The sequence below is a fragment of the Phoenix dactylifera genome, chromosome 4 (assembly GCF_009389715.1).
Source record: "Phoenix dactylifera cultivar Barhee BC4 chromosome 4, palm_55x_up_171113_PBpolish2nd_filt_p, whole genome shotgun sequence".
NCBI classification, from domain to species: Eukaryota; Viridiplantae; Streptophyta; class Magnoliopsida; order Arecales; family Arecaceae; genus Phoenix; species Phoenix dactylifera.
The window spans coordinates 12626010-12640452 of record NC_052395.1 but is presented as its reverse complement, the minus strand read 5'-3'; the positions used below and the strand labels follow the sequence as shown (position 1 = coordinate 12640452).

General features: G+C 38.5%; 1 protein-coding gene across 1 annotated transcript; it reads left to right on the top strand.

The window, feature by feature from the left end:
- The first annotated feature begins 1766 nt into the window (after positions 1-1766).
- LOC120110626 lies at positions 1767-2462 on the top strand. Its single transcript, XM_039126201.1, has one exon. It carries the CDS (start codon positions 1767-1769, stop codon positions 2460-2462), a length of 696 nt encoding a protein of 231 aa, XP_038982129.1.
- Positions 2463-14443: the final 11981 nt, after the last annotated feature.

Genomic DNA, 14443 nt, shown 5'->3' with positions numbered 1-14443 from the left:
ATTCACTAACCAAAATTTAATCACTGATCACAATCCAATAACCTAGTACATTTGGTACATTTGATGTTTTTAGAGGAACCAGAACTCGAAAATGCTAAAACTTTCTCCAAGAAAATATTGCAAAAGGGATTGCCAAGCAAAGATATGAAAGACCAATCTTCGGTTCTTTCTGATCTCCAGAAGGAGGTAATTGAACCACTATTACTTTTTTTTAAGGCATCTGAACAATTATATGGTACCCACCAAGTTATGTAAATAGCTTGCACTACTAGTCCACTTTCTGCCACACCAAAGTGTCTCTCACCAATAAGGCACTGACTTGGCATTACATGGCTCAAGCTACCATCTTCTTGTGAATTATGTGTTTCAAGTCTGTCATGCCACATCAACGTCAAGAAAATTTTATATTACTGCAAGCAACAATTCTAAAAATCCACCAAAGTTGTGAATAATATATATTTTGTTTACAGGCAGTAAAATCTATCACCAGTCTCCAAGTATTGTTCTAAAGGACTGATGATCTCTCTGCAGTAAACAAAACATTGCGTGGCATTGATGTGTTCCATCTGTTTACATTTTTTGCCCCATGATCATGTTGATATTTTCTTGAGCATTTCTAAGTCATCGTTAAGGATCGCAAAGTTCTGTGCTTCCCATCCCAAGGGATGCTGCAAATAGGTTTCTAGGTTGGGACACTGGTCTTATGCTGTTCAGACCATTTTGATGGCCAGGTTAATTTATTGGAAGTACCATGCAGTTGCCAACAACTCACCAGCAGCTGCAGTACTCTGAATTCAGAGTAGCTCATGTTTGATCCGTCCCCACGAGAATATTAATAAAGAGTACTTTGTATTCAGAGTGTCTCATGAATCTTATCCATATCATTTGCCATGTTGATGACTGGTGTCCTGCTGGCTTCTTAGCGGGGGCGGCAACGGAATCCGAGTCAGGTTGCGTGTGAAAAAGAATAGCTCGGAACAATGTTCTCCTTGAGAACCAGACTGAAACTTTTAGCCTTCAGTAGTTAAACGAGAATATTAATATTCAGCAATTCTTGTGCAATCCAAGTTGTAGGAAATTCATGCTATGTGGGGCGGGGAAATTTTTAATATGTTGAAACAAAAAATTGTCAAGTTTTTCCTTTTTTTTCCTATTGAAAATCCACCATCCCGATGGTATATTGAAGGCATACATGATCTGCATGGCTAATCGAAATCTGCTATATTTTTTAATGGTAGGAATGCTATAATTATGATTAGAACTGTACGCCTTTTTTTTTTAAAGAAATATTCGGTTATGATTTGGACTGCCAAAACAAAAACAGTAATCTTTTTTCTTTTTGGACGTGGAGAAACTCCTAAAGTTACAATATAGATAATTACATCATGAGTCCTAGTTTAACTAGGATTATATCTCTACTAATTATTATTCATTCTATTGTTATTCTAGCTAGTTATCCCTATGTTACCAGTTTAGGTAGGACATGTATTTTATTTTTGTGTAGGATAGTTGGAGTAAAAGTTGGCCTCCCAGTTTTGATAGATTTAGTAGAATTTTATTTTAAATAAGCAATCAATAATATCCTTGTTTGAGTTTGAAGACGACTGGACTTCAGTTATTATATGTGTCGTCGTAGGGGTGTGCTCTGATTCTTGGTGTGGTGTCCTTGAAATCGTCTCGTTCTATATACCACCGCTCTCCAGACGTGGTGAAGAAAGAAGATTAAAAAAAAAGAAGAGCAAGCGATACAACGAGAGTAGTAGTCCATGGCGTTCCTTTTGGGCAACACTGCTGTATACCTTCTTGTCTCGTTCAAAGGGGAGAGAGATTTGGAAGCAGATATGAGGCCGCTAGTCCCAGTTGACGTCGAACTCCGCTTCTCGGAGTTCCACGAACTGCAGCACGAAGGCGGCAGCCGGACGGCAGTCCCCGAGACCGAGAGCTCAGCGTTCTGCTTCCCCCTAGGCCAGTTCTTAGCCTCCCCGTCCCTCGAGGAGGTGGTATCTCGCATGCTTTCCACCACACGCTCTCCCAACCCGAGAGCACTAGAGTTCTGGAAGGAGAAGCTCATCGCCTTCACTTCTTCCAAAGCCCAACTGGCATTCGATGCAGGAAGAGAAAGGGTAGAGATGGTCGTCATCATCCATGTCTACCCTGCAGTTTGGGGGTCGGCCGAGGAGGTGACGACAGAGGTGCCGAGGCGTTCCTTTAATGGAGGAGGGGGTTTTGGCGGGGTGCCGGCATCGCCGGCTTCAATCGAGGAGCTGGAAAAGGTGACATGTAATAACGCTGGAGAGCAGCATGGATGTGCGATATGCTTGGAGGAGTTTGACGTCGGGATAGAAGTGACTCGAATGCCTTGCATGCATGTCTTTCATGGCGACTGTCTCGCCCGGTGGCTGGAAAGGGGCCACCTCTGCCCTTTGTGCCGTTATGAGATGCCTACTTCGAGCCGAGAGTGAAACTGGAAGGAGATAGCTAAGATTTTGAATTTACCTATTATTCGTTTATTTGCTGTTCCAATTTTACTTGCATTAGTTCTCTCAAAAAAAATTTACTTGCATTAGATGATTGTAGCAGCAAGGGCAATTAGCTCACTGATTTTGAATGGTATTTTGATGGCCATATTGTACACAGATGAGGGTTGAACTTGTGTTTTAATAGGACTGATTTTCCTAGGACATAATTCTTCTTTTTTATGTTAGCTAACTATCACTGCTTCTTAATTCCTTTAGATTCTTTTATCTAGTTGGATTGATCTCAATATAACTGGAATCTGGGTAGGACGTGGAGTTCATTTTCTTCTCTCGATCAAATTCTGTTCCACTTTTCTTCTCGCACAAAAAAAAAATAAAAAATCTTCTATCCTTTTTGCCATTCCCAAGTGGGTCCAGAAATTATGCTACAACTAAAGAATAGTGTAGAATGTAACCAGCACCGCCCTGATCGTTTTGGAGAGAGCTGTCAAAATTCAGCTGCAAGAACCCATGGGGAGGGGCAAGGAAGAAGAAGAGGAGCCAATCGATAGGGTTTTCGAGATCGGAGACTCTGTAGCCACAGCAATTAATAGGGAATGCATGAAGGACAAGTGGCAGATATGATCAAACATGGTAGCAATCAGACTCCACAACTCTTCTGCAATAGAACAACCGATAAGAACATGTTCCCCATCTTCAATCACCCTACAGAGATCCCAATTTCTAGAATGAGAGAATTACAAGGAAGTTATTCCAAGTAACTTTTCACCAAAAAAGTTTTACTCTCGGTATTACCTTCAAATTTTCAGATTGCCGAAAAAACTTCTCGAGATTGCCCATCCACCACCTCAAAGGGCATCAAGATTTCTTTGTATGTATCACGGGCTCTCCCTCGGGGCACATAAAATTTGTTGAATTAGCTCCGAAGGGAAAAATTGATGCAACAAAGAAAGGTTCCAATCACGTTGGAGAGTTACAATTCATAAGACTCAGAAGCTAGGATGGCAAACGCAGAGCATAAACCACTCAAGGAACGCAGGATCAAATTCGTAGCGCTCTAAAATAGCTCTCAGAAAAGTCTGATTGATTCTACCGTAAGCACGTTTCATGTCAATTTTAAGAACCATTAATGCGTTTCTCTTAGAAGCACTCTCCATCCGACGTAAAATTTTTTATTAAGATAGTATTCGATATGTAATGCCCCTGAATGAAAGCTTCTTATTTCTCAGCGATAAAATTATTCATGTTACTCTCCAGCCTAGAAACTAGCACCTTTGCCACAATCTCATAAAAAAAAGACTTATAGGGCGAGAATCCTTTATCTCATGCGGATTGATCTTCTTGGGTTTGGGTATTAAGGCAATGTTAAGTACCTTTCCAATCAGGTGGCATAGACACAGAAGGAAAAAACCATCAGGCCTTGGTAGACGTTCACCTCCACGTCTCCGAGTTCTACGAGCTCCCCCATGGACGTCAGGGGCTGCTCTGCGCGCCGGAGTTCAAAGTTTTTCCCTTATATCTCGGCCACTTGGTGGATCTGCGAGCTATTAATTATATGATTCCAGAAATCCTTTCTCATGTGCGCTACAACGATCCGAGTGCTATGTGGTTCTGAGAGGAGGAGCTCACAGACTTCGCCAGGCCAAGAAGCTCTTGATACTGGAGTCGAAGAGATGGAGCTGATAATTGAGATACATATCCACAACATGGCACGCTAGTGGTTGCTCGAGGAGGAGGAGCGCATAATTGATCTAGTGAGATACACCTTTGACGAAGGAATTTAGTTTTTCTTTCTTTTTTTTTTGTTTTAATGAGATGAGTAGTTTTTTGAGTTCACAAAAACTGTTATCACGCAATCTCTTGGGATGCCTGTTCGATGATGCTTTTATATTTTATATTTTTCTTTTCTTATTTTGCTTTTTTTTTTTTTCTGCTGAGTTGGTTGCCAAGGCCGGCTGGTATAAAAATTTTACTTATGTTAATGGTTAATTTCAACCTGGAGAAATTATGTAGGTACGTTCGCATCATGTAATATCACCAACTTGCACTCCTAAGAAGTTATTGCTAAGGTTATACAACCAAATCCGTATCAATAATTCTCTGACTGCAACAAGAGCAATTTTGGATGGGTCTAAACTTCACTCCTGCAGATAAGTCCCTTCTCCGAAGAGTTACCTTTCTAGGGATCCACAATTTTGGTGCAAGTATATGCAAAGATTAGAAAGGAACTCAACGAATTTAAGAAGATAAAGGTAAACTTTAGTTTAAATTCTCTTGTGGCTCAAGTTAAGGTATACATTTGCACCTCTTCTTCCAACAGAATCAGAACCTGACCATGGATGAACTAGAGCAAGGAGACTGAAAAGCTTAGGAATTCCTCATGCCCTGCAAGGAAACAGGAGGTCTCCTGACCAAAAATTATCATGGAACTATTATCTAAAATAGACAAAACATACTGGCAAGCATGGACGTGCACGCATGCAGACTACTAGTTCTTTCCCATGGTAGCAAAATCAAGCCAGCACATTGGAGAATGAAGGAAATTAATATAGAGATTCAATCGCTTCTCAGTACATATACACAAATCCTTTTTCACATTATGTGATCCATTCCCATATTACTCAAATTTCAAAGTTTTCAAACTTTCCATTTCTGGCGTTGGACTAACCAAGGTCATGTCCCAGTCCAAGACTGCACAAATCCCACGCATAAGCTCGTGGCAGCTATCCCACGCGTAAGCCCGTGGAGGCTATCCTACGCATAAGCTCGTAGAGGCTATCCCACGCGTAAGCCCGTGGAGGCTATCCCACGCATCAGCTCGTGGCCGCTATCCTACGCATAACCTCGTAGAGGCTATCTCATGACAAGGTTAGTCCAACCCATATTATATGTCTAGTTTTACATGTTCAATCACATTCCCATCACATCACATATTTTCATAAATTTTCAAAAAAATATGTTATTTCTTCCCAAATGAATTTATCTCAATATTTTCATTATAAACAACATGCACGCCTCATAGGTGCCGAATCAACTCATAAACAATAACAACATAATAATGAAAATATGTTGATAAAAATTCGTCTCATATGTATCATATCAACTCACAAGCAATAACATCAAAACCGTAAATAAATCCAATGATAAATCAATATATGCATAGAAGTGCTAAGATGTAGGGATTCTTACAGAGATTGTAGACTGTCACAATTACAGATCCGGATCACAACTACGAGCTGGGGTGCTGAGTCCCCTGATCAAAATCTCCGGCACCGCCGACTCTTCCTCTACAACATCAATTATAAATCACAACTAAATTATTTAATATTTAAATATTCCAAAATATAATTCACATCTACTATGGGATCCATCACCAGATCCCCAAACATCTCAATCCCTCCAAATCTAGGGCAGTCGGGGTGGCCCGACTCCCACCTTGTACCACCGGCCCATGTCGTCGCCAGCCGTGGCCGCTGCCAAGCCGGCGACGATGGCCGGTCCCGATGAAAAGACCAAAAGAAGGGTGGATGATAGAGAAGGGTTCTTCCTCCACCTCCTTGGTCCAAGGGCAACAGCCAGGGTGGCTGCGCCCTCACCTCCCCACCCTCGGCCACCATTGGCCGAACCATCGCCGGCCGCCCCTGCTGCAGTCGCCGGCGATGGTAACCGGCTAAGAGAAAGAGAGAGGAAGAAGTCTCTTCCTCTTCTTCTTTTTCTTCTTCTCTTATTATTATTATTATATTATTATTTTCCCTCCTTTTTCTTCTTCTTCTTCTTCTCCTTCTTCTTCTTTCCAACCGACACAGACCCCTCCCCCTTCCTCCATTTCTTCCACGGAAAGGCCACCGTGATGGTGGCTCGGCCCCCAACCGACGACACCCAGCCGCCGTCGCCGCCACCGGTGGCCAACCGACGAGGGGAAGAGGAGGAGAGGATGGGATCCCGAGGAAGAAGACCTCGGATCCACCCTCCCTCATCACATACATAGCCTAGAAAACCCTCTCCGACCCTCACATAGACCCGACCGACCCCCAATACCATGGATCTCGGCCATTCCCGGCGGCCGCCGGCGGCGAGATCCGAAAGAAGGGGGCCGAAACAGGGGTACCCTGTTTCGGATCCCTCTCCGACGGCTTCACCGGCCAAAACTTCACCAACACCACCCAAAAAAAACAAAGTAATGAAGCACAAGGCTTACCTCGGTCCGGCGGGATGCTCCGGCGGCCCTTCCGGCGAGGGTTTGGTGGAGAAATCCGTGAGTAAACCCACGGATCCAAGGCCTCTTCGTGCGTTGATGGGGATCCTCCTTCTTGACCGGCCGGCTCGCGAGATCTGCCGCCTTCCCGACGCTCAACTCCTCCGGCGAGTCGGCTCCCTCCAGCGATCGACCTAGCGTCGCCGCCGCCTCCCCTTCGCACTCTCCCTCTTCTTCCACGATCGTGCCTAGGGCACGATCTTAAAAGGGAGATGGGCCCGGTCTTTTCGGGCCGGCCCGTCTCTCTTTCTTTTTTTTTTTCTTTTTTTTTTCATGGGTATTACATACTCTCCCCCTTAAAAAAATTTCGTCCTCGAAATTAACTTACTTGAAGCCTCAAACTTTAAAAATATGCATCCATCATATCATCCCTGAGATCTTAAATAGTCTCCCTCTTGGAGTACCACTCTTAAGATTTTGACATACAAAAATCACAGCATCTCAAAACTTGATCCTTTCTTATTTACCACACATAGTAAGTTCTTTTGATCTCCTTCAAAAGAATTCCAAACTTCCAACCTTAGATTAAAATGCCATAATTATATCCCAAGAAATTAATTTCTCTTGATTCTACACAGAGATCATAATTGGCTTGACAGAAATAGGAGAAATCTTTAGTATCAAATGCTCTTAATATTCTATAATCATTTTTCTTTTCTTTCTCCCACATCATTCCAACAAATAAGAGATCCATAGAATCAACAACATTCTCCTAAAACTAACTCAAGTATTTCATCATAATGCCTTTTAGATCAAATATTAATGATCTTAACCAGTTTCAAAATAAGTCAAACCACCACACTTCCGCTGCACACTCTGATTTAATTCATTTAATTCTTTAAAGTCACAAAATGATTTCTGACTAAAGTATCACTTTGCATTGAGACTAAGAAACTCCAAATTTCAAATTTCCAAGTAGAACTAGAGCAAAACCTTTAGATCTTTTTGTCCTCAATTTATAGAGTGTACATACCATAACTAACCCCCGATCCTTTAGTCAAGTTTAAGGTTACTAATGTGATCTCCACAACCTTCTTAGAATCCAAAAATATCTAGGTTTAATTTTGTTGCCCAGTAGATACAACCCAAGAGGGGGGGGTGAATTGGGTCTTTTAAAACTTTTATACTACTTCTAAAACTTTTTGATTAACTATGCTAAGTTGTATAGATGCACAGTGAAAGTTAAACTTAGCAAGGGTTTGATGTATAGACTTCGACTTGATTAAATATGCTTGCAACTAAAGGATGTGCGGATAAGAATTAAGCAAGCAATTTATCTAAGTAAGTAAGTGTGTTAGTTAGACAATAACTAGAGGCATTACAAACACAAAGGACATATAGTGGTTCGGTGCACCCCAGCACCTACATCCACTCCCCAAGACCTCTTGGGAATTTCACTATAATCCTACCGATTACAGCCGGTTGTTTTACAAGCTCACAACCCAACTTGTTGTTTTACGAGCGCACAACGAACTCGGTCGGTTTTCCCAGGCTCACCGACTAGAACCTCTCCGATTGTTTTCCCGGGATCACAATCAAACCCTTACACGTTGGTTTTACCCTCGGCTCACCAACAAACCTATCACCGTTGGTTTTCCCTTTGGCTCACCAACAAACCTTAACACCGTTGGTTTTTCTTTGGCTCACCAACAAACTTTAACCCCTTGATTCAATCCCTTGATTGAATCAAGTTACAAGATATTAAACCAAAGTATAAAACAAAACAAAGCTTCTTAAACAAGCAAATATGACAATATAAACAAATAGAGTAAAGAGAAGCCCTCAAACGAGTTTTGAAGATGGAGGAGCTCGGCTTCTTCTTTACTTGATCCTCCTCTGATTTGGCATGAAGTAGAGGATCCCCGAGGCAGCACACGGATGGAGAGGAAGCTTTCGGATTCACTTGGACGCTCTTCTTCTCTCTATTTCGTTTTGGATGGCCCTTTTGTGCTTATGGGAGATTTCCTTTGTAATCTCTTTGAGATCTCTTTCCTAGATGATCTCTCCCACTTCCATGAGTTCTCCCCTAGCTCTCTTCTTGTTTTTATAGCTTTAGATGGCGTGGAAACAAGAATATAGCCGTTAGAGACAAGAAAAAGAGCCGTTGGACACAGTCTGCATTTTCTGACAATGTTACCGTTGGGATCGGAGTCGACTCGCGCGATCAGGAGTCGGCTCGCCTGTTGCAGGAGTCGGCTCGTGTTTTACCGGAGACGACTCGGCCACTGTTCCAAATTTGAATTAATGTGCTTGCCTCGACTGGGAGTCGACTCGTCTTAACCTGGAGTCGACTCGCCAACTTCTGGAGCTTGACTTGGCAATTTCGGAGTCGGCTCATCCACTGAAGTCCGTGGATCCAATTTTGAATTTTGTCCTCTCGAGTCGACTCGACTGTCCTGGGAGTCGACTCGAATCTCAGAGCCCGAACTCCCGATCCTCTGTCTTTTGGCTCGTCCAGTCTTGGAGTCGACTCGAACTTCCTTGGAGTCGACTCGGCTCTCAGTTTGCGAAATACAGCCTTCTGCCATCTTGGTGTAGCGCTGCCTTGGAGTCGACTCGAGCTGTCTGGGAGTCGACTCGAATCTCAGAGGCAGTAACTTGGTTTTCTGTCTGTTGATGGTCGCGGAGTCTCGGAGTCGACTCGTGCAATGCGGGAGTCGACTCGAATCTCAGAGTCCCAAAAATGCTCTTTGACTTTTTCTTTGTGTTCCGCTGAGAGTCGACTCTTGCTTTCTTTGGAGTCGACCTACCAACCATCGGAGTCGACTCGCGTTCCATGCTGGAGTCGACTCGAATCTCAGAGTCCCAAAAATGCTCTCTGACTTTTTCTTTGTGTTCCGCTGAGAGTCGACTCTTGCTTTCTTTGGAGTCGACCTACCAACCATCGGAGTCGACTCGCGTTCCACTGGAGTCGACTCGAATCTCAGACCCGAAAACTGCTCTCTGACTTTTCTGCCTGTGACTCCTAGGAGTCGACTCATACTTCTCCGGAGTCGACTCATACTTCTCCGGAGTCGACTCGAATTCCACTGGAATCGACTCGAAGACTGTTCTTTTGAATTTTTCTTTTGATTTTACTCCTCCAATTTGAATCCTTTGAACTTTAAACTTTGGGCCAATAAATTGTAGCTTTCTTCCAACTTGAGAGCTTTGGAGGCCTTCTTGTGTTCTTCCAACTTGCTATGTTCCTTGCAAAATAAATATCTTTCTCCTTGCAACATAAACATTAGTATCTATACTTCAAGGTTTTGTGATCATCAAAATCAATCTATGAATCAATCTTTGGGTCATCAATCTCCCCCTTTTTGATGATGACAAAACTTGGAGTATATGCAATATAAAAGATATTGATTTCTAGAAGTAATACATAGCTAAGTTGCATGAAGTAGAAAACATATATATTTAAAAACATACTTCATGATAATGCTTTAGATTTAATCAGCTTAACACAATCAACATATTTAAATTTTAAGCTGATTTGTATTCAATTCAAAGTAATAAAGCATTCTGAGTATATAGCATATACTTAGATATTTCTCCCCCTTTTTGACAACATCAAAAAGATAGTGAAACATTAAGTACAAAGATCAGAGCAGAACACATCGAGTGTGAATTCAAGAGGTTTTTTAATTTGATACCACAGATAGTTTTCTAATCAAGTGTAGGTGGAATCTTCCTTAGGTTAATTCAAGAAGTACCACAAATGATAGTCAAGGAAAAATATGAGTGGAAATCTAACCTCTCTTCACTAAGTATGAAAGCTTGTTCATTTAAGACCTTTTGCCCAATCTATTAAGTATTTTATCAACATGAGAGCAATTTAATTAATTTTCAGAGTAAAAGATCAAAACTTATATATTTGGAAAAATATATCATCATGTTGGATCATTAATTCTTAATGACTTCAAAGTTCTTTTATGATAATAAGAGCATTGGGGCACAAATACCAAAATATGAGTTTATGCAATTTTTGATACATCTTTGAGCTCTTTTAAAGACTTTCTTTTATTCCTTTAAAAAATAAGCACAATTTGATACATAAAATAATGAATTGGCACAAAATAGAAGTTCTAAAGAGCAAGCCAATTAAAACTCATTAGTGAGGTTCAAAATAGATTTTCTAAGAGATACTCAAGAAAATTTAATACATTGTTCTCCCCCTGTTTTATTAAATTAGAGGCTCTTAAGATTTGTAATTTGGTTCATGAGTGATGCATAAGATATACTAACCAAATAACACGCCTCAAGGTGTATCATAAAGATTTTCAGATTTAAATTTCAGATGATACATATTGGAGAGTATTAGGATCACTTTTCATTTAGTATTCTTTCCCTCTCCTATAGATTCATGTAATTAAGTTCCATAAGACCTCTCCTTCTGAAATTTTCTTTCTCCCCCTCAATTGATCATTCCATTTAAGAGTTTAGAATCCTAAGATAATGTTCAACAAAATTGTCAATCTCAAAAATATATTTTCTATAAGTTTCAGCTTATTTTCATAAGACTCAAAGTTTGAGATAAGACAACCTTTATAGAACTCATCTTAAGGTAATTAAAGCATGTCTTGCAATATAAGGAGGTTCATCAATCCATAAAATTCAAAGCATGCATCAAAATAAAGTGTCTTTGGGATAGGATACTGAATATCTAAAGCTCCCCCTCAAAAGATGCATTCTTCTTTAATCATTTTAAATTGTTGAATTTCAGATTATAGTGATAAACGTGAATAACACTGAAATCCTGTAATATCGAGAATGTAGAGTAATCTAGTATTATTCCAAAATTTGTAGTAATTACTCTTTCTAATCCTTTATGAACAAGTTATGCTTTCTCTTAATCTTAGAGAAAATGTATAGAAATATCAATCAGAAAATGATTCATTTGAAGCTTAGTTTCTTTCAACCGCATTTACATTTTCTTTCTTTTAGAATCATTTGAGTGAGCTGAAATATTTCTAGTTTTAAGATCATTCACTCTATTGATGGAAGTTTTTTTTTAATAATGTAGGGGAGAAAAACATATAGATGATCATTGAGGTATATATATTTATAGAACTCAATTTCTTAATCATAGTTTTTCAGCAATGTATACATGAGACACAATAAATCCTTTTAATATCAAAATAAAATCATATATTTAGAAATTTTTGTTTGCAATCAAGATCATCGAAAAACACATCATTTGAACCAATATTAGTATACTTTGAAAATAAGAAATGATATGTTTCGGATGCGTATCGGAGCAATCAAAATAAATTCTGTTTTTCTTACATTAAGATTTTATTTAGAAATCATATTGAGTTTAAGCTTGTATATAAAATCAGATTCTGAATTACATAGGATTTTCAATTGAGGCTTTCAAAATCATAATTTGAGATATGTATCTTCCACATTATAGCTCATCTTAAATCATTACGATTGAAAATACATATTTCAAACATATAAGAGCATATTCAGAATCTTTGTATTAAATGTTGAGTTTTGGTACGAATTTGAACATTATATACCAAATTTAGGCAAGTTGAAGGATAGAACAAAATCAATTTATTTTTCCTAAATAGAGATATCCTTCTCTTCTCCTTTATTCAACTTTCAGGTTTTAATGATGATTGTTAACAACCAATCTGAAAATTTCTTTTCAATAATGCCAAACAAAAATTTTATGTAATATTCCAAACATTCAATCAAGTTGTCCAAGCATGGAGTATTACAAAATATTGAGAACCCATAAATCAAGACATCATACCATATGCAAAATATATCATGGGTTGAGTCATGCATTAAAATACTAAGAACAAGCATGTCAAGAATCAAAATCTATTCCTTTTCAAATAAACTCCCCCTATTTATATATAATCTTGCACTGATTTCATCCTTAAAGTATGTTTTCAAGTGTTTAAAAAAAAATTGACTTGATTCTTCTTATATATTTTTATTAACTTTGTCTTTCATTTTTACTTTCTTATGCTCTATACTCTATTTGCTCCCTATCCGGTGGAGTTGGGAAGGGGCACGAGGTACTACCACTAGCCTCCCTCTTATGCCGTCCCTAATATGCCCTACACCGAATAGTTGGGTCAAATAGTGCCGGGTACTACCACTAGCCTCCCCATTGGCACCATCCCTATGATGAGCAATATAGAAAGGTTAAAATGTTTACTTCAAAAACTCCCTGTTTAAGTGTAATTAATTATGGATTTTATCCCTTCCAAAAGAATGCTCACACAAGTCTCACAAATGTGTCGAATATATTAAGTTTGTTTTGCTTTTCCTTAAGGTTGAAGTGTTTGCCTCTACTTGGATTTTACTTCTCTTGAATAATATCCATTTTCTTTTCTTTATCTCTTTCTCTTTTTGTTATTCTCAAGTTATTTTCATGAGAGAGCAGAATAGAGAATTAATCTTACGTATCATATATATGTATATCATGCAAACAACATTTTCATTATGCTCAAGGATTCATAACTTCTCACAAGTTATTTTACATCAACATTTTAAGCATATACTTGTGTATTTCATGGTTATGACATAGGCAAAGATATATTTTAGTTTGGGCAAACCATGAAATAATTTCTAAAAGTATAAGTCAGTCAATACACATATAGACATGATATCAAAAATTAATAAATAAAGAATTTAATCATGCCATAATAAGATTTAAGTTACTGACTTTGCTCAACTAATTTGTGAGAAAGGTATCTAAATTACCTATTCATTATATGTTCTTCAAGCCAAACTAGATTTCTTATGTGTGAACTTTTGGCTGAAGAAGATCCTCTCTCTTGTTTGCATGTGAATGTTTAGTGTATCTTACATGAAGATATCCTTCAAGTTGAACTTTCTCATTTTTCTTTCTTGAAGGAAGGTCATTAGTTTTTTTAAGATACAAAGCATTCATCCAACATATATATTTTTTTAACTAGATGACTCAATATAAGATATGACAATAGTTGCATGTTGAGTCACTTTACTCAAGAGATTGCCTAAATATAAGCAAGCACATATCATTTGAACTAAAGAGATAGATTCATTAACCAAGATAGTTTAAGTCAATTTAGTTTAGATTCTATTTGCTTAAGATAATTATCAATAAGATATGTTAACTATGTTTTAATCAATTTATCTTTAACATTTGTTTCTATCAAAATTCAGATTATGATTTATTTGTTATCAATAAAATATGATTAATTAAAGTTAGATTGAAGTCTTGCACAAGGTCACATAATGAGCATACAATCTGGTCTACTAGCTGTATGATAAAATAATTATTCTATCATGCTTCAATACAGCTTTAACACAATATATCTACTTTGCTCATCCTTTTTAAATTCTACAAGATGGGGTCATAGATATACCTTCTTCATGCCAATCTTCTATAAGAGTTTTCTTGTGGACTAACGTTGGTCAATGAAGATCCCCTTTCCTGTTTGTCTTAATTTGGAGTTTGAGAGAAGATGTTAATTCATTCATCATATTTCAAACTCACTTTGCAATATAACTCTTCATTAGTATAACCAAAAATGATGTCATCAATGCATACTTTGAGCAAATAAGATATCACAAATTCATCTTTTTGATGCATAGATTTATCACTATTACTTTCTATCAAAAAGGTTGCTTAAGCTTTTATATATCATGCTTTTGATGCTTGTTCTAAATCACATATTGCTTTATCATATATGTAATGTGTATTTTTAAATATGGTGGTTAT

Excerpts from the sequence above, each read along its gene's own strand:
- LOC120110626 (XM_039126201.1), top strand. The coding sequence starts at position 1,767 with ATGGCGTTCCTTTTGGGCAACACTGCTGTATACCTTCTTGTCTCGTTC.